The sequence below is a fragment of the Alnus glutinosa genome, chromosome 14 (genome assembly GCF_958979055.1).
Source record: "Alnus glutinosa chromosome 14, dhAlnGlut1.1, whole genome shotgun sequence".
Classification (NCBI taxonomy): domain Eukaryota; kingdom Viridiplantae; phylum Streptophyta; class Magnoliopsida; order Fagales; family Betulaceae; genus Alnus; species Alnus glutinosa.
The window spans coordinates 22,624,373-22,647,268 of record NC_084899.1 but is presented as its reverse complement, the minus strand read 5'-3'; the positions used below and the strand labels follow the sequence as shown (position 1 = coordinate 22,647,268).

General features: G+C 39.2%; 1 protein-coding gene across 1 annotated transcript in view; it reads left to right on the top strand.

Moving 5' to 3' along the window:
• The window catches only part of LOC133858083 (myosin-6-like), a 56,349-nt gene that overhangs the window by 28,195 nt on the left and 5,258 nt on the right, over positions 1 to 22,896 (top strand). Inside the window, exons 24-33 of the mRNA XM_062293522.1 lie at positions 10,709 to 10,873; positions 10,978 to 11,108; positions 11,300 to 11,390; positions 12,139 to 12,309; positions 21,121 to 21,276; positions 21,388 to 21,579; positions 21,779 to 21,904; positions 22,012 to 22,082; positions 22,159 to 22,258; positions 22,422 to 22,478. Coding sequence (XP_062149506.1) covers positions 10,709 to 10,873; positions 10,978 to 11,108; positions 11,300 to 11,390; positions 12,139 to 12,309; positions 21,121 to 21,276; positions 21,388 to 21,579; positions 21,779 to 21,904; positions 22,012 to 22,082; positions 22,159 to 22,258; positions 22,422 to 22,478 — 1,260 coding nt within the window. The remainder of the gene's footprint in view (positions 1 to 10,708; positions 10,874 to 10,977; positions 11,109 to 11,299; positions 11,391 to 12,138; positions 12,310 to 21,120; positions 21,277 to 21,387; positions 21,580 to 21,778; positions 21,905 to 22,011; positions 22,083 to 22,158; positions 22,259 to 22,421; positions 22,479 to 22,896) is intronic.

Sequence of the window (22,896 nt, the reverse complement as noted above, 5' to 3'; positions counted from 1 at the left end):
CATAGTGGGCGATGGTCGTTCCTAGTCAAGGGCTTCGTTGGCGACACCTTGCGAGCTTGATCTTCTTCCGGCGGTGTGCCATGCAGAGGCCGATTCGAGATCGGCGGTGGATTGCTTCTCATTGGAGTCTCACCCGCTTGATCTGTTGGACAAAGACCAAATTGTACGTCCGCAGGGTAAGTACTCTCATTTGAATTTTGAAAATTCAAGATTGCGGACGTGGCGTAAGTTGGGTCCCAGTTTTTTTTTTTTTTTTGATAAGTAATTGCAATTTATAAAAAAGCGCAGAGAGGAGCAACCCTTATACACGGGAAGTATACAAGAGAACCCCTAAAAGGGACGAACAGAGAATAATTTTAAGAAGTCTACATAAGTAAAAACATTCAAACTATGATGGGACGCTATCCAAATATATAACGTATTGAGCAACCGCTTCCGTAGCTCCACCATAGATGTCTCTACATCTTCAAAAAGCCGCGCATTCCGCTCCCTCCAAATACACCACAATAAGCACAGAGGAGCTAACCGCCAAGCTTCTTTAGCACGACCACACCCTATCGCCGGCCCCCAACTATTCAACAACTCCAACATCGATCGTGGCATAACCCACTCTACCCCAAATAAAATAAGAATGTAGCTCCAAAGATCCCGGGTGATTTCGTAATGAAGCAACAAATGATTAATAGACTCCCCACTCTTCTTACACAAATAACACCACTCAATCACTATAACATTTCTCTTACGCAAGTTATCATGAGTCAATATTTTGCCTAAAGCAGTTGACTTACAAAAAAAGCCACCCTTGTTGGAGCCTTAACACGCCATATATTCTTCCAGGGAAAAGAAGGAAAAGATGGGCCATCTTTCCTAATAAGCTCTTCATAGAAGGATCTCACCTCAAATAAACCTTTTTTAGAGGGATTCCACACTAATCTGTCGCCCTCTCCATGTCGAGCCGAAACGGAGTATAGACGATCGAAGAAAGAAAGGACCATATCCATCTCCCAATCCTGGATTTGACGCGTAAAAAGAACATCCCACTGAATTACACCATTATGAACAGCCAAATTATCCACCACCATCGCATCTTTGTTCCTTACTATACTAAAGAGCTGGAAAGCATTGCTTCAAGGGTCTATCCCCACACCACCAATCATGCCAAAAACTAATATGTGATCCATTCTCCACTTCAAAACGAACAAAATTGCGAAACTTCTCCCACCCCCTCCTAATATGTTTCCATACACCCACTCCAAGAACCCGACACCTCTTTCGAGTACTACCCACCCTTTAGACTCTCAAATTTGGCATCAATCACCAATCGCCATAAAGCCTCTCTCTCCGTACCATATCTCCACAACCACTTTCCCTGGAGTGCTCGATTGAACTGGATGAAATTGTGAGCTCCCAACCCACCTGCATGCAAAGGAGTACAAATCTTGTTCCAATTCACTAGATGAAATTTAGCCTCGTCACCAATGCCACCCCAAAGAAAATCCTTTTGAATTTTATCAAGACGATTAGCCACCCTCACTGGAATAGGAAACAAAGATAAGTAATACGTAGGAATATTGGAGAGCGTACTATTAATAAGAGTCAACCGGGCACCCTTTGACAAATACATTCTCTTCCATCCCGCCAACCTCCTTTCCATTTTTTCAATAACACCATTCCGAATAGAAGTGGACTTGTAAGAGGCACCCAAAGGCAAACCCAAGTAAGTCATAGGCAAAGACGCAACCTGACATCCAAGAAGATTAGCCAACCCTTCGACATCCTCTACTTCACCAATAGGAACAATTTATGATCTTCCTAAGTTAATTCTCAAGCCAAAAGCTGCCTCAAAGCATAAGAAGATACATCTCAGATGTCGAATTTGTTCTTCTTGAGCACCACAAAAGATCAATGTGCCATCATCAAACATAGGGTGATTCACAACTAAGGCCTCGAAATCCCTGGAACCCACTGAAAACCCTGTCAAATTACCTTGATCCAAAGCGGCAGTCAGCATCTGACTCAAAGCCTCCATAACCACCACAAATAACAAAGGAGAAAGAGGATCACCTTGTCGCAAACCACGAGAACTATTAAAAAAACCTAACGGGGTTCCATTTACAAGAATAGAAAATCTCACCGTAGAAATACAAAATCGTATCCAATCCCTCCATTTTTCCCCCAAACCACATCTCTGCAACAAATAAAGCAAGAAGTCCCAGTTCACATGATCATATGCCTTCTCCAAATCTAGCTTACACAGGAGTCCTGGGTCCCCGGATCGAATCTGACTATCCACACATTCCTTAGCAATAAGCACATAATCCAAGATTTGTCTACTGCCAATAAACGCATTCTGTGAGTTGGAGATAATCTTGCCCAAAACAGATTTAAATCTGTTCGCAAGGACCTTGGATATAATCTTGTAGATCCTTCCAATCAAACTAATAGGGTGAAAATCTTTCACCTCCATGGCACCAGTTTTCTTTGGAATCAAAGAAACGAAAGTAGCATTAAAGCTCTTTTCGAACTTACCTCGAGAATGAAATTCTGCAAAAACAGCCATAATATCATATTTTAAAATATCCCAACACTTTTGAAAGAATGCCATAGTGAAGCCGTCTGGACCCGGTGCCTTATTTCTGTTCAACTCCCTGATCACATCCCACACCTCCTTCTCCTCAAAATCTCTTTCTAACCAAATACTTTCATCCTCATCAATGGATAGGAAAGAAAGACCATCCACCCTTGGTCGCCAAGAAAAATTCTCAAAGTACATATTGTTGTAAAACTAGACTAGTACTCCTGAATCTCCGCAGGGTTCTTGGAAATTTCACCATTGGTCTTCAAAGAGTTCACTTGATTGAATTTACGATGTGAGTTTGCCACCCTGTGAAAAAAATTTGTATTCTTGTCCCCTTCCTTCAGCCACAAAGCTTTAGATTTCTGTCTCCAATTCAATTCCTCAAAAAGAAGAGTTTTCTCTATCTCTCTCGACATATCAATCTTACGAACCCTTTCATCCTCCTCTAAGCTACGACATTCTTCAATAGCATCCAGCTCTCGAATACCCTCCAATAATTCTTTCTTTTTCTTCCCTATATCACCAAACACTTCTATGTTCCATTTCTTCAAATCTTTCTTCAAAGCCTTTAATTTATTAGCCAAAATAAAACTAGGTAAACCAGAAAATTCATAAGACAACCACCAATTCTTAACCTGCTCAACGAAACCCTCATGTTTCAGCCACATGTTCTCAAACTTAAAGTACTTGTTACCTCCTCTTGGTGCCCCACAATCTAGCAACAAAGGAAAATGATCGGATAAAAGTCTTGGCAATCTCTTCTGATTCACTTCGGGAAAACTTTCTTCCCACTCCGGAGAAACTAAGAATCTATCAATTCTAGACCATATTTGATCTTCCTGATTATTTGACCAAGTGAACTGGCCACCTTCAAGAGGAAGATCCACCAAATTTTGCATGAAAATGAAGCCTGAAAACTCTTCCATAGCTACGGAATAGCCGGCACCACTAGATCTCTTACTTGGAAAACGGACCACATTAAAATCTCCCCCAATACACCAAGGCAACTCCCACAAACTCATTAATCCAGCTAATTCAATCCACAAATCATTCCTATCCCTGTCATCATTCGGGCCATAAACACCCCCAAAAGCCCAAACTACATTATCTCCGGTGTTGCGCAAAGAACAAGCAACGGTGTACCTACCTACACATTCCTCCACTTTTTCCACCACCCTTCTATCCCACATTAACAAATTCCCACCCGAAGCTCCATTGGCCCCCAAATAGCACCAATCAACATGATAGCAACCCCATAAACTTCGCACCACCTCCCTAGAGATAACTGTCATCTTTGTCTCCACCAAGCAAACAATATCCGCCTTCCACTCCTTTAGAAGCCCTCTAATCTCCAATCTTTTCTCAATCGCATTAAGCCCTCTAACGTTCCACGTAAGTATTTTAGGCTTCATAAAGACGAGATGAAACCCTACCTTTATGTTGGCCTTTATCAGAATGAGCCCCTTTCTTCTCATAGTTGATAGACCAAGCCAGCCTATTTAATTCCTTCTGCCCTTTCGCCCCTTGTGGAGACAAGTAATTAGTCTTAGGTGCTGCCAATGCGCGGTCTCTGGCAGCTTCAATCTCTTCAAGCACAGCCAGTAATTTGTCCTCCAAATCACCACAAGATAGCCCTATAATTGGATAAACTCTCTTGATTCTTTCCACCACCCATCTAGGTGACACCTTCTGCCCCTCTCCATCTTCCACAGCCAATGGTGTGATTACCATCGGCTCACATCTCTCTAACTCCCCCTGACCTTCCCTGTCTATATCTTGTAGCAAGAGGCCTTCAGAAAAATGGTCTTGCAAATTCAAAGAACAATCAAGATGAGCTCCCTCCTTAGCCACCAAGTTACTTAAAGAAGACCCCCAACCTCCATTTTGACCCCTGTACCTTCCCATAGGCATTTTCCCAGTAGAGATCCCACTGAAGATGCTTCAGTTTTGTAGCCCACTTTGTCCTCTTCTCTGGAACAAATCACCAGCTTAAGATTGTCTTCTTCTTGCCTCTGATCCACTAATTATGTACCAAACTCAGAATTCCCCAATGCAGCATACACCAGCGAACTGGAAACCTGAGGAGCCATCACCAAACCTCCAACTGCTTCCGACAAAACCAGTGAAGATCCTTCTTCTACGACAGGCTATGAGGAGAGTTCTGGTCCGGTTTGCCGGGTTGGGGCTGTTTCGAAAACCCTTAGGTTTTCGCGTGGCCCGACTCAAGCGAAAACCTAAAGTTTCCTGTCCGCCGCCATCCTTTCCGGAGACGACAACGGAGGTGTCTTCTGGGTTGATTCTAAATCGGCTTCCTCCCGGGTCTTTGGAGGTTTTAGCGTTGGGAGCCAAAGAGGGCGCCGGTCCAGCTTTATCGGATTTTGTTGGGGATTCCTCTAGGTTGGAGCTCTCGTCGGCGACAGATACAGGGACAGTTACAGGGACGGAGTCTTCTTCCGGGGGTGAGTCGAGCAGTTCCCAGGTGTTTTCGGTGTTTTCTAGCCGGACTCCAGCTTCTAATCTTTTCGGCTTCCCCCTTTCTCCGACACCGGATTTGGGTTTTCCGGCTGATCCTGCTCCTTATTCTGCTTCTCTCTTTAAGTTCACTCCATTGGGGACGCTCCAAATTCCTAAACCCTTTTCTGCCCCTCCGTCTCTCGCTGGAGCAACTTTTTTTGGGAGAGACGCTGTGTCTTCCCTCCCTGTGGTGGTTTCTAAGCCTTTTCAATGTTACTACAGGATGGCGAAAAATCTAAGGGAAGGGCATTCTGTGAAGTGGAATAATGTGCTACTTTCTGACTCCCTGGAAGCCGTGAAGATGTCTATTGGCTACGTTGATAAGAGGGTTACGGGTGCAGAGCTGCCAGTTGAGAAGGCGGCAAAGCCTCTTGCAATGAAGAAGTCAGTGACGCCAGTGAATCAGGGCTTGTTTAGAAGGGGTTTCTCAACCTTCCCCCGATAGTTTCTGTGACGTCCCACATCGCCTGGGAATGAGGATGTGCTTATATGTATAAATGCACCCTTTATGACACAACGCGTTTTAAAGCCGTGATGGTCATGAACCTATCAGAACTCCGCAGTTAAGCGTGCTGCTGCAAGAGTAATCCCAGGATGGGTGACCTCCTGGGAAGTCTAGTTGGGGGAGCCAAAAGCGGACAATATTGTGTCATTGGGAGTGGGTCGTTACAGTTTCAGTCCTTCCCGTGTCGCTTCAGGAGGTCAACAACAATGGCGGGTTGTTAGGTCCTTCCTCCCCTTCGAGTGGTTGCTTTAATGATTTCTCCCAATCTCGGAATTGGCCAGTTGGTTTTGATCATAACGGGGAGATTGTGGTGTGGGAGGAGGAAGAAGATGATTATTGGGATGGTTTGCCCTTAGATTGGGCGATGGATGAGGATTTTGGGGAGGAGGCTTTGGCTATTCGGAATGTCATGGAAGAGGAGTTCCAGTTTTTTGCACGCCAGAAGTCTAAAGGAAAAAGGGAGCTTCTAAATTTGCATAGTTCCAACAATTATGGTGACGCGAACTATCCCTCTAGGCGTAGGAAAGACAAGGCACACATGTTGTAGATTTGTTGTGCCTTGACGGGTAGTGGGTAGTCTTGTTCTTAGTTTGGTTCTTTTATAGCTTGTTTTTGGTTCTTTTGTGTTTTGGGGCCTTGGTGTAGCGGGTTTTTGCGGGTTAGCGTTGGTTGTTCCTGTGTATACTTCCTGTGTATTTAGGGGCGTCTTACGCTTTCTTTTATAAAGTTTTTCTTATCAAAAAAAAAAAAAAAGAAGCAGTGTTTGGTTCAGGTGAAGAGTGGAACCATATGATCTCATTTACATTAAATCACATGGTGTAATCGTATGTTATATATTTTTAAAAGGTTCAGATTTTTTGTGTTTATATGTGAGAACAAAGTTTTCTATTGGTATGAGAAACTTTAATTGGAAACGAACGATATGAAAACAAGGTATTGTTGAATAAATAGCTCGGGAAAATATGAAACAAGAGCAAATATGATCGTGATGATCTGGTTAAGCTTACTAACATCTGGTGATGGCTTTTGATGTTGCCATCTACATAAGAATCAGCCTCAACTTTGGAACATACCAACCCCTCCTCCATAATGACTCCAGAAGTCTCGGAATACTCAATTCCTTCCAAATTGCCCACAAATTGCAAATGGGAAAAGGAATTGAAGGTGCTAGCCTCTTGGCTTGAAAGCTTGGAATTATGGATACTTTTTTTTTTTTTTTGATAAGTAAGTAAAATTTTATTAAAAACGCAAAATGCGATCAAGTACACAGGGAATATACAAGAATTGCTGCTAAGAAGAGGAAAATAAAACAAGAAAATCATTATAACTAATCCCTGAAGGTGCTAGGAACGCGGCCGTCCAAGAATACAAAGAAGAAAAGAAAAAATACAAGAGTTCCTCCATTGATCTTTCTTTGTCCTCGAACTGTCTATCATTACGTTCCATCCACAAGCACCATAAGAGGCAGCAAGGAACCATCTTCCACACCACCGCACTCCGAGAGCGACCACCCGTCCACCAACAAGCAAAAAGATTTACCACCCGACGAGGCGTCACCCAAGACAGACTGAAACAACAAAAAATGGCATTCCACAGAACACAAGCAACCTCACAGTGAAGAAGAAGATGATCCACAGACTCCTCATTCTTTTTGCACATGCAACATCTATTAATCACAATGATTTGTCTCTTTCTAAGATTGTCCAAAGTAAGAATCTTCCCTAGCCCTGTCGTCCATGCGAAAAAAGCCACTTTCGAAGGAGCCTTAGTTTGCCAAATACTCTTCCAAGGAAAACAAACAGACTCCTTGTAAACAAGAGTCTTATAGAAGGAACTAACATCAAACTTCCCTTTGCGAGAAGGAGACCACCAAAGCTTGTCTTCCGCATCACGCTCTAATCTTATAGAATACAATAAGGCGAAAAAAGAAGCCAAGTCATCCACCTCCCAATCATGTGCCGCTCGAATGAATCTGACATCCCACTGGAAAGGCTCGTACTCCAAACTCAAATGCACTGCAACTAGCGAGCTCTTGTCACAAGCTATGCCATACAAACCTGGAAAAGCTTCCTTGAGGGGCATCTCTCCGACCCACAAATCATCCCAGAATCTGATTCTAGATCCACTACCCAAGATAAGTTTGGTATGCCTACTAAACGAACTCCATCCCTTCCTAATAAACTTCCAAAGCCCTACTCCATGAGTCCCAGGGGGATCTAGAGAACACCAACCAGCCCGTACAGAACCAAACTTAGCATCCACAACTGATCTCCACAAAGCCTCTTTCTCGTGCTCATAACGCCACAACCACTTCCCTAATAACGCTTGATTAAACATCCTCAAATTCCGTAAACCCAAACCACCTTCTGGAATAGGAGTACAAACCATGGACCAGCTAACCAGGTGATATTTGAAATCATCACCTAGGCCTCCCCACAAGAAATCCCGATAAAGTTTTTCTATGTCATACATGGATATGTTTCAGACATGACATGATTCTTTTTTTCTACGTAAGACATGATATGATTTAAAGTTGGATACTTTGGGACATGACATGATACTTTGGCGATATAGTTGGGCATGGATGGGATCAAAATAAAATATTCTTATTAAAAAAAAAAAAAAAAAAAAATTGGTTCTTAATGCATTATAAGAGGTTGTAGTATATCTTTCTTTGAGAGGTTGTATTCTTTCGGACTAAGACAAGGAGATGATGATAGAATAGGATGGAGTCCTTCTAAAAGGAGTTAGTTTAAAGTGAAGTTTTATAAATTGTTAATTAGTCCGAGTGAATTCTCTTTCCTTTGGAAGAGTATATGGAGAGTCAAGGCTCCCTTGCGGTTAGGGTTCTTTGTATGGATAGCAGCCTTAGGAAAAATATTGACACTGAATAACTTGAGAAAGAGGAATGTTGCGGTGATTGAGTAGTGTTGCATGTGCAAAAAGAGTGGAGAGTCTATTGATCACTTAATGATTCATAGTGAAGAAGCAAAGGAGTTATGGAGTTCCATTCTTAATCTGTTTGGTGTAGAGTAGGTTATGCCTAAATGGGTGATTGATTTGTTGGTAAGTTGGGGAGGAGAGGTAGGGCATGATACATTTATGGAAGCATGGAGGTTGGCTCCATTGTGTTTAATGTTGTGCCTTTGGTGAGAACATAATGCTCGGAGTTTTAAAGATGTAGAGCCTTCGGTGATAGAGTTGCGGAAGATTATGTTCAACACGTTCTACACTTGGATATTTGCTCATCAAAGCTTGCTTGTCTCTAGTTTTGCAGATTTTTGGAACTTTTGCTCTTCTTTTTCTTTAGATTAGGGTTTTTCTTGTATACTCTCTGGTACTAGGGTTGTGCTCCTTTGCGTAATGATATTGAAATTACTTATCAAAAAAAATCTACGAGGGCCTAAATTGTCAACAGGCTCTCCAAGCACATTGAATTTCATCCCATGGTCAAATATTACAAAAGGGATCTAAATTATTTATTTTAAACTTCTGAAAGACCAAATAATGAATTAATTGATATAATTTTGGAGATATTTGAAAGTAGTGTATTTTCAGGACAATACTTACTTCACACTCTAAATATGTGCTTCTTCCCTATCTATTTTTGCTTGAATACTAATTTTAAAGGCGTTTATTTATTTATTTATTATTTATTTTTATAACCTTTTGGTGCTTGTTATTTACCTTTTTAAATCAAAATTAATGTGATAAATACACACATTTATTAATTAATTAAGATATTCCAATCAGGCCGCATCCTTGTTTATCAGAGATTCAGAATTGGGTGAGAAGATTCGTTCTTCTCTTCCCGTGTTATCGATATCTAAGGCCTTTTCAGAAATACTATTGAAAGGCTAGGGAAGGTCGTTTAGTGTTGAATGAGGATTTATTAGCAGAATCTCTAGCATCATTCTGGACGCGTGTTAGTTTTACAGCTAAGGAAGTAGCTACAGCGCCTCTAGCGAAGGTTTCTGCCGGAATGGCAGATTCTGTGAATAAGGGTTTCCTTCGGAGGGGCTTTCTCAACCCGAGCCCGCTGTGAAAGTCTGTACTCCTCTTTCCTCACTTGTAGAGCCAATCGTGTCATCTTTGACTCGGGAGATAGCTGTGTGGGAGCAGGATGAGGGCATTGAATTCTGGGCAAATGGTTTGTCTCAATCTTAGAAATGGCCAGTAGGGTTTGATCCGTCTGGGGAGGTAGTTGTGTGGGAGCAGGATGACGAGATTTGGGATGGGGAGGCTGGTGATTCCACGTACCCTTCAGGTGTTTCTTCCTCCCAACTTGGCTTTGGAGTGGGAGATGGATAGTGCTGAGGGTGAGGATCCGTCCTTGGCGATTATATATGGATGCCTTTGAAGAGGACTTTTTTCGGATGTTAAGATTGCACGTCCAAAGTCCAATGGTAGGAGGGAGATTTCGAATTTGGTCAGCTCCATCAACTACGGTGATGCAAATGCGTCCTCTCGGCGTAGGAAAAGGTAGGCTCATGTGCGGTAGCAGGGATCGCTTCTTGAGGGTTCGGGTTTGAGGGTTTTTAGTTTTTTTAGGGTTTGTTTTGGGTTCGTCTTTCTTTTTGTGAGCTACTTTGGCCGAGTTTGTGTATACTTCCTGCGTACTTAGGGGTGCTTTACGCTTTTTAATAATAAAACTTTTTTACTTATCAAAAAAAGAGATTCAGAATAGCACTATTGCCATATACATTTCGTATTGCATCCATGTCTTGTGTTGGTATTGGTATTTCTTAGGTCAAAAGCTATCAGATTTAGCAATGGCGAGAGATAAAAAAAAAAAAAAAAAATGTTGCTGAGTAACCTAGTTCATCCAGAAACGGACAAAGAAATAAAAAAGGACGCTTTGTATGCTGAGAGCTGTCTTTATGTTACATATGCAACTTTTTAAAAAATTTATGTGCTAAGTCCTATCGGAAGATCTTCACCTCAAATCAATCAGTTCATGAACTTGAGTTTGTACATAATGGAGCTGATATGCTGGGAGCTATCTTAATCTTATTTCACTTATTCAAATTTTCAAATTTTTATGTGCTAAATCTTCTCAATCACCTCAAATTTTCATATTTTATTTTTCCTAATATCTCCAATATTTGTAGGCTGACATGGAAGAATCTAAAACACAAGAAATCAAAGTACTACAGTTTTCTTTGCAAGAGATGCAGCTTCAGCTTGAGGAAAATAAAGCAATGTTTGAGAAGGAACGCGATCAGGCTGCAAAAAGGGCAGCAGAAAGGCTTACCAGTGAAAAAGAAATGCTCATGGTAAGGTGGCTGAAAGTGTAGGATCTGCATTTTTCTGAAGGATTCTGCCTATGTACTTTTGCATTTCGTCTTCTTATTTATTGCTTTCTTGAGATATTTTCCAGGTCACGGTTAGTTCACTGGAAATGAAAATTGATGAAATGGAGAAAAAATATGAGGCAAACAAAACTAGCGAACAGAGGTTGTTGAAGCAAAGTTCGGACGAAATAATTGAGCTAAAGACTGCCATTCGGAGGTGGTTGTCGTGATCTAGCTTTCTTTGTAACATTGGACATAGATATGTATATACATCTATATTACATATTGAACAAAGTGTGAAATTGTTTTGTGTGTAGTGCGCATATTGGTCAAACTGTGAATAAACCCTCCTCCCTCCCTTTTCAATTTTAGTATTTTCATCGTGATTGATATTATTTTCATTTGTAGGCTTGAGTCTGAATATAAACTTCTTCGGCAGCAAGGCTTGATAACACCTGTAAAAGAGATATCACAACGTCCACCAACTCCTGAAACTGAGGTAAACATTTACAATTAAATAGAGTCTCATCCTCTCTCCTCTGTCTGTGTGTGTGCATCAATTTTAGGAGATCCCTCGTTGAATCTCAACATTTATATGCTTAAAAACTTCACGATCTTCTTCATCTGCCCATGCTGTAGTTGTTTTTTTGTTAAGAGTGTAAGTTGACTAATTTTGATATTTTAACATTGTTAAATCACCTCTAATCTCAAAAGCTTAAGCTGTTAGGAATTGATAAATTTAATTATTTAATTAATACTTTAACACTCGACCTCACGTGTGGGCTCAAACTCCCTTTCAATAGGTGAGACTCAACACGTGAAATATTTATTTGAAATGGGAGGTGAATAACGAAGACAGGATTCGAACTCAGGACTTTTTTTCTGATACTATGTTAAATCGCCATTTATCTTAAGCTGTTAGAAATGGGTAAATTTAATTATATAATCAATACTCTAACAAACAATTTTTTATTTTTTTTGCTACTGGAGAATGTTGATGGCAATTTAAGGACATCCCTTATTGAATCTCAGCATGTTTATTCTTAAAAAATTTTGTATTTTGCGTACTAGGGTTGCGCCCCTCTGTGCGTTTTTAATGATATGACATTATTTATAAAAAAGAAAAATGTATATACTTAAAAGCTTCATGCTCTTCTTCGTCTGCCTATGCTGTAATTTTCTTCTCTTTTATTTTTCAGAGTGTAGGTTGACTAATTTTGATATTTTGAAATTTGCTTTTGCTCTAGGAGAATGTTGATGCTCTTATTCGTTGTGTTACGAAAAACATTGGGTTCAACCACGGGACACCTGTTGCAGCATTTACAATCTACAAGTGTCTTCTCCACTGGAAATCTTTTGAAGCCGAAAGGACTAGCGTATTTGATCGTCTCATCCAGATGATAGGCTCTGCCATCGAGGTAACTGGATTACTTTGTTTGTAGATGTTTTCTATATGATTTTTTCATCCACTTTGAAATGAAATCTATGAAACTGAACTGGGAAATTTATAAAAATGAAATGAAGCTGTTCAATCACCGTAGCCCTTTCTTCCGTCATTTATTTAAATAGAAGTTTGTACAAGAATATTCTAAATAGGGGGACACCTCAGTACGACGCCTAGCCTTTTTCTAGGAGGTTTACATATCACTCCTCATCCTCGTTGAAAATTACACACTATTCCATACACATTCATATATTCACTCCAACACTCCCCCTCAAACTGGAGCATACATATCATATGAGCCCAACTTGGAACAAATAAGTATTAATCGGCCACAACAAAAAGACTTTGTAAACACATCGACAAGTTGATCTTCAGATTTCACGAAAGGTGCAGAAATTACCCACTCAACATTTTATCCCCATGAAATGACAATCAACTTCAATGTGCTTTGTTTTCTCATGGAACACTAGATTAGAAGCAATGTGCAAAGTAGCCTAATTATTGCAATATTGAGGAATAGGTGTAAGAACTGAAAAATCAATTTCCTAAAGGAAATGTTGTAACCAAATAACCATGTCAATCCACTAGTTGTATGAGTCATAGCCCTATACTCTGCCTCAACACTAGATCGAGCAACCAATGTCTGATTCTTGCTCTTTCAATTAACAAGGTTATCTCCCAAGAATGTACAATGCCCAGTAGTAGATCTTTTGTCGGAAGGGGATCCTGTCCAATCTGCATCAGTAAATCCTTTTATCCTAAGATGCTCATTCTTCCTATATAGAAGATATCGTATAATACAAATCATAGCATCCCAATGTGAAGTTCTAGGTGCTTCCATGAATTGACTCACTACACTGATTGCATAAGAGATATTTGGCCTAGTGATAGTAAGATAATTCAATCTCCTAACTAGTCGCTTGTATCTGCTATGATCACCAAATAACTCCATTATCTTTCAAAAGATTCTTATTTGGGTTTATAGGGATATCAACAGGACGAGCACTCAAAAGTCTTGTTTCTTCTAACAAGTCTAGCCCATTTCCTTTGAGATAGATTAACCCATTTCTGAGATCTAGCAACTTCAATGCCCAAGAAATATGGAAGTTCTCCCAGGTCTTTGGTATGAAACTTCTCCTGCAAAAAATATTTTAGTCTAGCAATTCTGCCAATGTCATCTGCATAAACTACAAGTAAAATATACCCAACATCTGCATGCAAATGGAATGCTGAATGATCGGTCTGACATCAAAGAAGACCAAACTCCATCTTCACATCAGAAAATTTCCCAGACCATGCTCGTGGAAATTGCTTGAGGCCATATGGCATATAGTGCTCTCTTCAATCTACACACATTTCCCTGATACTCCCACTAAGTAACAAACATTGGTGGTTGCTCCATATACATATATATATATATACATATATATCTTCAAGAAGATCACCATGAAGAAGAACATTTTTCACATTTAGTTGATACAAAGGTCAATGAAGACTTCGTCTTCAAACCTTCGCCAGCAGGCACAGACTTTGACGAAAAGCACAACTAGAATGACGGCCAAGCCACACCCCAAAAACTCGACAAAATCACAGAGAAGCGACCACCAATTGCTTCTCTGGCCACCACACAGCCACTGTACACTATAGACAAAGCTGACTTCCACAGTCAACACACACAAAGAGCCCTGAAAACCCTACCCACATAAACATTTCAACACAAATAGTAACCCAATCGACCAAATCAGTACAACGATCTTCTCCAGATACTACTGCAACCGCCACCATACTGAACACAGTTCACCGAACCAACACGGCTCAATTACCCTAAACCATTTAGCTTATCAGGGTATATATGAGGAACGTTTAAGCTTCATTCCCACGGCCTTGGTGAAGGAAACAGTGGCAACGGTAGCATCATTCAACCAACATGGCTATGGTGATGACGATGCCAATACCTCCAACCCCAAGGTGCAGAAGAACAAAGATCCTTCAAACTTGTTGCAGAACAAAGAAAGAAAAAGAGAAGAATATAAACAGAGGGGAGAAAGGGGAAAAAAAGGAAGAATTTATTTGCTATACATGGTTATTCTAATGCAATGCTGTGGAAATGAAATCTTTGAAATTGAAATGGGAAATGGGAAATTTATGAAAATGAAATGGAGCTGTTCAATCACTGTAGCCCCTTCCTTCTACATTTATTTAAATAGAAGTTTGTACAAGAATATTCTGACAGCTATAGGGGGTCACCTCAGTAGGACACATAGCCTTCTTCTATAAGGTTTTGTGTGGACGTTTATAAGAAAATGCATCTGAGTTACCTATCATCAAAGAAAAACGTAGTGCATGCCATCAGTGAAAGAATTATTGGCATCTGTGTTCCATGTGGGTGACCTCCTGGGAAGTCCTCGTGTTGCACCCCTATTGTTGCATGTGTTTGTCAATCTTTGATGATTTTATCGTAATTAATTCAATTTTATACTGCCTTCACCTCCTATGTAGGATTTATTTACTGCTTTCAGTTGCTATATCGTAATTAATTCAATTTTATACTGCCTTCACCTCCTATATAGGATTTCTTTATTGCTTTGTAGAAATGTGCTTAATATGTTATATCTTTGGGTGTCGGCGCAGAGCCCGGGTAGTATGTCGTTCGCTGATTTTTTACTTTCTTGTTTGTTTCTTTCCTCTGATTAGGGGCACTTTTGTATACTTCATGTGTACTAGGGTTGCGCCCCTCTACACTTTCTAACGAATTTTTACTTATCAAAAAAAAAAGTTTTACTTTAAAAAAAAATAAAAAAAATAAAAAAAAAATCCATGTTAGTGTTTGTATTGTTGCATGTGTTTGTCAATCTTTGATGATTTTATCGTAATTAATTCAATTTTATACTGCCTTCACCTCCTATATAGGATTTATTTACTGCTTTCAGTTGCTATAACTATGGTGCTTTTTCAATCTTCTTGAGGTATCGGCTGGGATTTCTACGAAGTATTAGACTCCTCATTTGTGGTGTCTTTTCTGTTCCATTGTTTAGTAGATGATATCTTTATACCAATAACTATTTTTATTTCCTACTGACTTCAGACTAGGCATTACTATGCAATCTTCATTCGTAAACTAATAATATGCTTAAGTTTGGAATGTAGACCACTTAAAGTTATACATAGAAATTTTTTGAAAATTGACCAGGAATCTGCAGTCAGTGTCTTGTCTTCTGCCTTTATCAGAAATGAAAATGAGAGAGAAAGAGAGTTCTGGAAATCTGTAGAAAATTGTATTAAGGTGCAAATCACTGTTACAAGATAATATCTTTATACATGTACGAACAGAGGATATCAGTAACTGTAAATTAACTCATAACCAGCTAGCTAACTTAACTAGAACTAAAAACTAACTAAGCTGATTAAATACATTCAGCATCAAATAAAAGAAAAAACTATTCAAGTAACACGTGTGTAATACGTGTAGCTTAATACCCCCCCTCAAGATGAACAATGGATGTTAAGAATGTTCATCTTGGAAAGAAGAGAATGGAAAGCATCAGAACCAAGAGCTTTAGTGAATAAATCGGCCAGCTGATGAGAAGAAGAAACATGAAGAGTTCGGACAAATCCAAGTTGGATTTTTTCTCACACAACATGGCAGTCAATCTCTATGTGCTTAGTTCTTTCATGATAAATCGGATTTGCAGCTATGTGGAGGGCTGCTTTGCTGTCACAAAATAAAAGGGCAGCCTAAGGATGAGAGACCTGAAAATCCTTAAGAAGATGGAAGAGCCAAGTCAGTTCACAGCATGTAGCAGCCATAGAACGATATTCCGCTTCAGCAAAAGATCTGGAAACCGTTGGCTGTTTCTTGGACTTCCAAGAAACCAAAGAATCACCCAGAAAAATGCAGAAACCAAAAATTGACCGGCGTGTGTCAGGGCAACCAGCCCAATCTGAATCAGAAAAAGCTTTTAAATGACAAGAAGAAGCAGCAGGAAAGAATGCGAATAGTAGCATCCATATGTGGTTTCCGAGGAGTTTGCAAGAACTGGCTGAGAGTATGCACTGAATACGTTAAATCTGGCCGGGTGATGGTAATATACAACAACCGACCAATGAGCCTCCGATAGGACTTAGGATCATCAATTAAATCAGCTTCTAAAGCTGAAACTTAGCATTGGAATCCTAGGAAATTTGGAAGGCTTGGAAGCTAACTGACCAGCATCACTAAAAATGTCCAAAGCAAATTTTCGTTGACATAATGAAATTCCAGCAGCAGTGTGAGCAACCTCTAAACCAAGGATAAACTTCAAAGGACCTAAATCCTTAAGCTTGAATTTAGAATTGAGAAGAGTAGTAAATTCAGCAATAGCATGAGTGTCATTACTTGCTAAAACTATGTCATCCACATAGACCAAAAGCGCCATAAAAGAAGATCCATGAGACTTGATGAATAAGGAATAATCCGCTTTGGATTGAGTAAAACCATAGAGAAGCAAAGTGGAGGAGAACTTAGAAAACCATTGGCGAGAGGCTTGCTTCAAACCATACAATGATTTATTCAACCGACAAACCCGAGTGTCTCCTTTGGTGATAAAACCGAGAGGAGGCTTCATATACACTTCCTCATCTAGATCCCCATGCAAAAAATCATTGTTGACATCAAGTTGGTGAAGATGCCAACCTTGATGGCAGCCAATGCAAGAAGGCACCGAACGGTGGTAAGTTTGGCAACAGGGGAAAAAGTCTCAAAATAATCAAGGCCTTCACATTGAGTGAAGCCTCTGGCAACCAACCGAGCTTTGTAACGTTCAATGGAGCCATCCGAATTGTGCTTGATCTTATAGACCCATTTGCAACCTATAAGAGTTTTATTAGGTGGTAAAGGTACAAGAGTCCATGTGTTATTGGCCTCAAGTGCCTGTATCTCAGCTTGCATAGTCTCACGCCAGCAAGGGTGTTGAACAGCTTGGTGATAATATTGTGGCTCAATTGAAGTAGAAATGGAAAAAAGCAAAATGTTGATGAAATGAAGACAATTTATCATAAGAAAGGACATTAGAAAGAGAATGAGAAATACTTGAAACAGTGGAAGAAACTAGAGAAGAGTGAGAGACAATAGCCTTTTGACAATGAAATTGATGTAAGTAATTAGGTTTGTGTTTGACCCGTGAAGACTTGCGAATAGGTTGAACATTATGAGTATTAGAATCGGGGGCAGGAATAATATTGGTAGAAGGAGAAGAAATAGAAGTAGGTTCAGGGAAATCTGAATTAGGAGATGAAGATGTGGGATGAACAATAGCAATATCAGCACAATCAGATATAGGATTAGGTAAAACCAGATTATGATATTGTGGATATGAAGATTTAAAATGAGCATGATAAGGAAACACATCTTCATGAAATATAACATCACGAGAAACAATTAGGGTATGAGAAGAAAGATCAAACAATTTGTATCCTTTTATGTTGTAAGGATAACCAACAAGTACACAAGGGTGGCACGAGGGTCAAACTTAGAACGATTTCTAGAAAGGGTAGAAACAAAACAAAGACAACCTATGACCTGAAGATGAGAGAAACTAGGAGGAGTGGAAAAAAGACACTCATATGGAGTTTTATTTGACAAAGTGGGGGTAGGAATCCGATTAATAATATGAGCAGCTGAAAGAACACGCTCACCTCAAAAATACAAAGGAAGATTAGCTTGAAACCATAAAGCGCAAGCAACATTTAATAAATGTTGGTGTTTTCATTCAACAATTGAGTTTTGTTGAGGGGTCTCAACACAACTCAATTAATGAATGATGCCTTTAGATTGATAGAATACATGCATTTGAAATTCAATTCCATTATCACTCCGCAAGCATTTGACTTTAGAATCAAATTGAGTTTCAACAAGGTGAATGAAAACTGTGATTAATTTTCGGGTTTGAGACTTAGTAACCATCAAATGGATCCAAGTAAAACGAGAAAAATCATCAACAATGGTGAGAAAATATTTAATACAATGAAGAGAATTAGCAGAAAAAGGACCGCAAATATCACAATGGATCAAATCAAAGATTTTATTTGAACATGAAGTACTTACAGGAAAAAGCAAGCGATGTTGCTTAGCCAAAGGACAGATAGTACAGCATTTATTTGAATTTACACATATGCTGGAATCATACTGAGTAAGAAGCTTAACACGAGAATCAGACAAATGTCCTAATCTATAATGCCAAACATCTGAAGAAACAGATTTAACAAGCAAACTGTGGGCAGGAAATGAAGGAAGTGAAGGGGGCAATACTGGTTTGGTGATCAAATGGAACAGGCCGCCACATTCTTTACTCACTCCAATCATCTTCCATGTCAACAGGTGCTAAATGAAATAGAAAATCAGCAAGAAAAATAAGACAAGAAGAGAAAAATTTGGTTAGTTTACTTGCTGATATAGGATTGAAAGAAAAATGAAGGAACACAAAGGACATCGGTTAATGTAAAAGAAGCAGAAATCTTAACAGTTCCAACATTAGTAATAGAAGCAAATTGACCATTAAGGAGTTTAACAGATTTAGAAATAGTGGTTGTAATTGTGGTAAGAAAAGAAATGGAACAAACCATATGGTCAGTGGCGCACGTGTCTATAATCCACAAATGATTAACAAGTTGAGAAGCAACTTGAAAGGAATAAATGGAAGAAAAAACAGAATGTTGTGGAAATTGAGAAAGATTGGAAGAAGTGAGTATTTTACCTAACTTTGAGGCGAGCCAACTTGGTTCACTGATGACACCCTTTCGGAATGAGGCTTAAGCATAGCAAAAAGTTGTTGAATTTGCTCTTGGATGATAGGCATAGTGATAGAGGGAGACTCACTCTCTGAGACCTGATTTGCAAAATGGGAATCAACAGCATTCTTTCCCTTTGTAAGCTTGAAACTGGGAGGAAAACCGTGCAAACGGTAGCACTTCTCCATAATGTGGCCTTGAAGTCAACGGTGGCTGCATGTAGGACAATCCTTTCGAGCAAAAGAAGACTTGCCAAAACGAGAAGGATTCCCAGCAGCAGGTCGAGAATAGGCAGATTGAGATGGAGAAGGTGTCTTAGCTAATAAAGCAACAGTGTTCTGACTCATAGAACTGAAAGAGCCAGAAATTTCCTTTTGGCGTTCATTTTGAACAACCAAGGAGAAAACTTTGTTGATGGGGGGAAGAGGATCCATCAACAAAATTTGACCTTTTACATGTGAAAAAGATTCATTCAGTCCCATTAAGAACTGAAGAACATACTCTTGATGATGATAATCAGTGAGGGTTTTCAAGACACTGCAAGAACATTTGCCGCAAAGGCAATTAGGTAAAGGATGATAAATCAACAACTCATCCCACAATCCTTTGAGAGCAGTAAAATAACTACTTACAGATTGGTCTTCTTGTGACATAGCAGAAATCGCATTTTGGATTTGATAAATTCTAGGTCCATTCTGCTGAGAAAAAGGGTCTCGCAAATCATTCCACATGACTTCGGCAGAATCAACTGAGATGACACTTGCAGCAATTTCCTTAGAGATTGAATTGATGATCCAGGATAAAACCATGTCGTTACAGCACATCCATGATGAAAAATCCATATATGAAGGGCTCGGTTTTGGCAAGGTGCCATTGATGAACTGAAGTTTGTTTTTTGCGGACAAGGCCATGTACATCGACCAGCTCCAAGTGAAATAATTGTTGCCGGTGAGCAATTGAGTGACCAGAACAGAACCAAGGCTGTCACCATGATGACGATACATTGGGTTCAAATCCATTGAGGAAAGATTTGGAATACCAGAGATAGATCCCATGAACAGAGGATTTGACGATTTTAGAAATCGAGATTGAAAGAGGATTGAAGAGTGGAAAAGCTAGGGTTTCAGATTCGCTCTGATACCATATCAGAAATGGAAATGAGAGAGAAAGAGAGTGTTGGCAAGGTGCCATTGATGAACTGAAGTTTGTTTTTTGAGGACAAGGCCATGTACATCGACCAGCTCCAAGTGAAATAATTGTTGCCGGTGAGCAATTGAGTGACCAGAACAGAACCAAGGCTGTCACCATGATGACGATACATTGGGTTCAAATCCATTGAGGAAAGATTTGGAATACCAGAGATAGATCCCATGAACAGAGGATTTGACGATTTTAGAAATCGAGATTGAAAGAGGATTGAAGAGTGGAAAAGCTAGGGTTTCAAATTCGCTCTGATACCATATCAGAAATGGAAATGAGAGAGAAAGAGAGTTCTGGAAATCTGTAGAAAATTGTATTAAGGTGCAAATCACTGTTACAAGATAATATCTTTATACATGTACGAACAAAGGATATCAGTAACTGTAAACTAACTCATCACCAGCTGGCTAACTTAACTAGGACTAAAAACTAACTAAGCTGATTAAATACATTCAGCATCAAATAACAGAAAAAAAAACTATACAAGTAACACATGTGTAATACGCGCAGCTTAATAGCCTTCCCCAACTTTGAGGTAATAGAGCATTGTTTTTAGTGATTTCTACAAATCATCACTAGTGTAGAAGAATTGGTAGCTGCACATTTTTTAATATCTTCTATTCTTTATATTGTTGAAATTCAATTGAAGAGATTCATGTTCTGCTAATTTTACCTCTCATGTTTGAGTCACTGATACATATGCTTGTATATGTTATCTGTTTTTGTGTCTTCCATCAGTTATTTAATTGGTTTATATTGTGTTTTGTGTGCTCCTTCCTAATATTGCAAGTTTATATTGTAAATTGTTTCTTAATGCCAGGATCAAGATAGCAATATTCACATGTCTTATTGGTTATCAAATACATCTACTTTATTAATCTTAATGCAAAGAAATCTGAAAGGTTTTGGCGTGAGTGGTGCAACTCCACATCGAAGACCACCCCCTCAAGTATCCCTCGTGGGGAGGATGACTATGGTATTAAATTTTATGTAATCTGTCTTTTCTTTTGCGATGCAAAATTATAATTACTTAATTATCAACTCCTTTTCTTCATCAATGGAATACGATGTTGTAACTTAATTCCAGGGTTTTCGCTCATCCCCTTCTCCGCCCAATCTTCCTGTCACTTCACGTCATTTAGTACGGCAAGTAGAAGCCAAATACCCAGCTTTGCTTTTCAAGCAGCAGCTCACGGCCCTTGTGGAGAAGATATATGGAACCATTCGAGACAACTTGAAGAAGCAGGAGTTGGCATCTTTGCTTTCCTTATGTATCCAGGTATGTACTTTTAACTTCATTTATCAACTATATTTGACTAAAACCCTGTGGTTATCCTACCTACATGGGGGTGGCTGAACTACTGTCGGCCATGATACTTCTTTCCTTGTATAAAGTTGATTAATTGCCTTATAAAAAATATTGACTTTTGGAAGTTTTAATGTGTTCCGTGTATATAACCTGCAATGTGGATATATAGGTGCCAAGAAAAACAAAGGGAATACTAAGATCTGGACAGTCCTGTGGGAAAGATTCTCCAAGTACTTATTGGCAGAGCATTATTGAAAGCCTCAACATTCTCCTCAATACACTGAAAGAAACTTTTGTATGAAAATTCATTCTAGATTTTAAAATCACACAATTTTTGAGTATGCCAAACTCTATTTTCTTTGTTTAAATGCAAATAAATAATTATAGTTGTTGGGTTTTCAGGTGCCTCCAATTCTTGTTCAGAAGATCTTCACTCAAACTTTCTCATATATCAACTTACAACTCTTTAATAGGTAATCAGTTATTTTATTCTGTCGTTGATGTGAGCTAAAAGGTTTAGTTATATTGGAAATTTTTATGATTTTCCAGCCTTCTTCTGCGTCGCGAGTGTTGTACATTCAGCAATGGGGAATATTTGAAAGCTGGGTTAGCTGAGTTGGAGCTATGGTACTGCCAAGCGAAAGAACAGGTGAACTTTTTCTTTTGGCGAACTTCTTAATTTAATACTGGTGTGTTCATATAGGTCGTTGTGTCTGTGTTTGTTTACCTACATCATACCTATGGAACACTTTGTTTGCCCTATGCATACATGATTTTCCTTTGTTTCATGGCTCAATTTCCTTGGTTTGCAGCATGCAGGCTCCTCGTGGGATGAACTTAAGCACATAAGACAAGCAGTTGGGTTCTTGGTATGTTAATCTGATTTCATGTTAAAATTCCCTTTAATAGTGAAGTCAATGGGTTCCTCAATGGATTTTTTCCCTAATAATTGTTAGACTTATGATATATTGAATTTCGCTTAATTACTTTATTATTATGTTCATCGGAGTGCTTGATGATTAGATATGATATTTTGGTCACTACAGTACCAGGGGAAATAATATCTATATTGACTATCTTGTCTAGTGGCTTAAATTGATGCGTATACCAAATATCAGTATTAATTTGAAAATTTGATGGAATCTGTACCGTAATTTCGAACTTTTTTTAATAAGGCCTCACAATACTACAAACAGTGGATAGATCACTTAACTTATTTTGGTCAGAGATAATCTGTGTACATAATAAAGAATTCTAGACCTAAACTTTTTTGTAACACTCCCTATG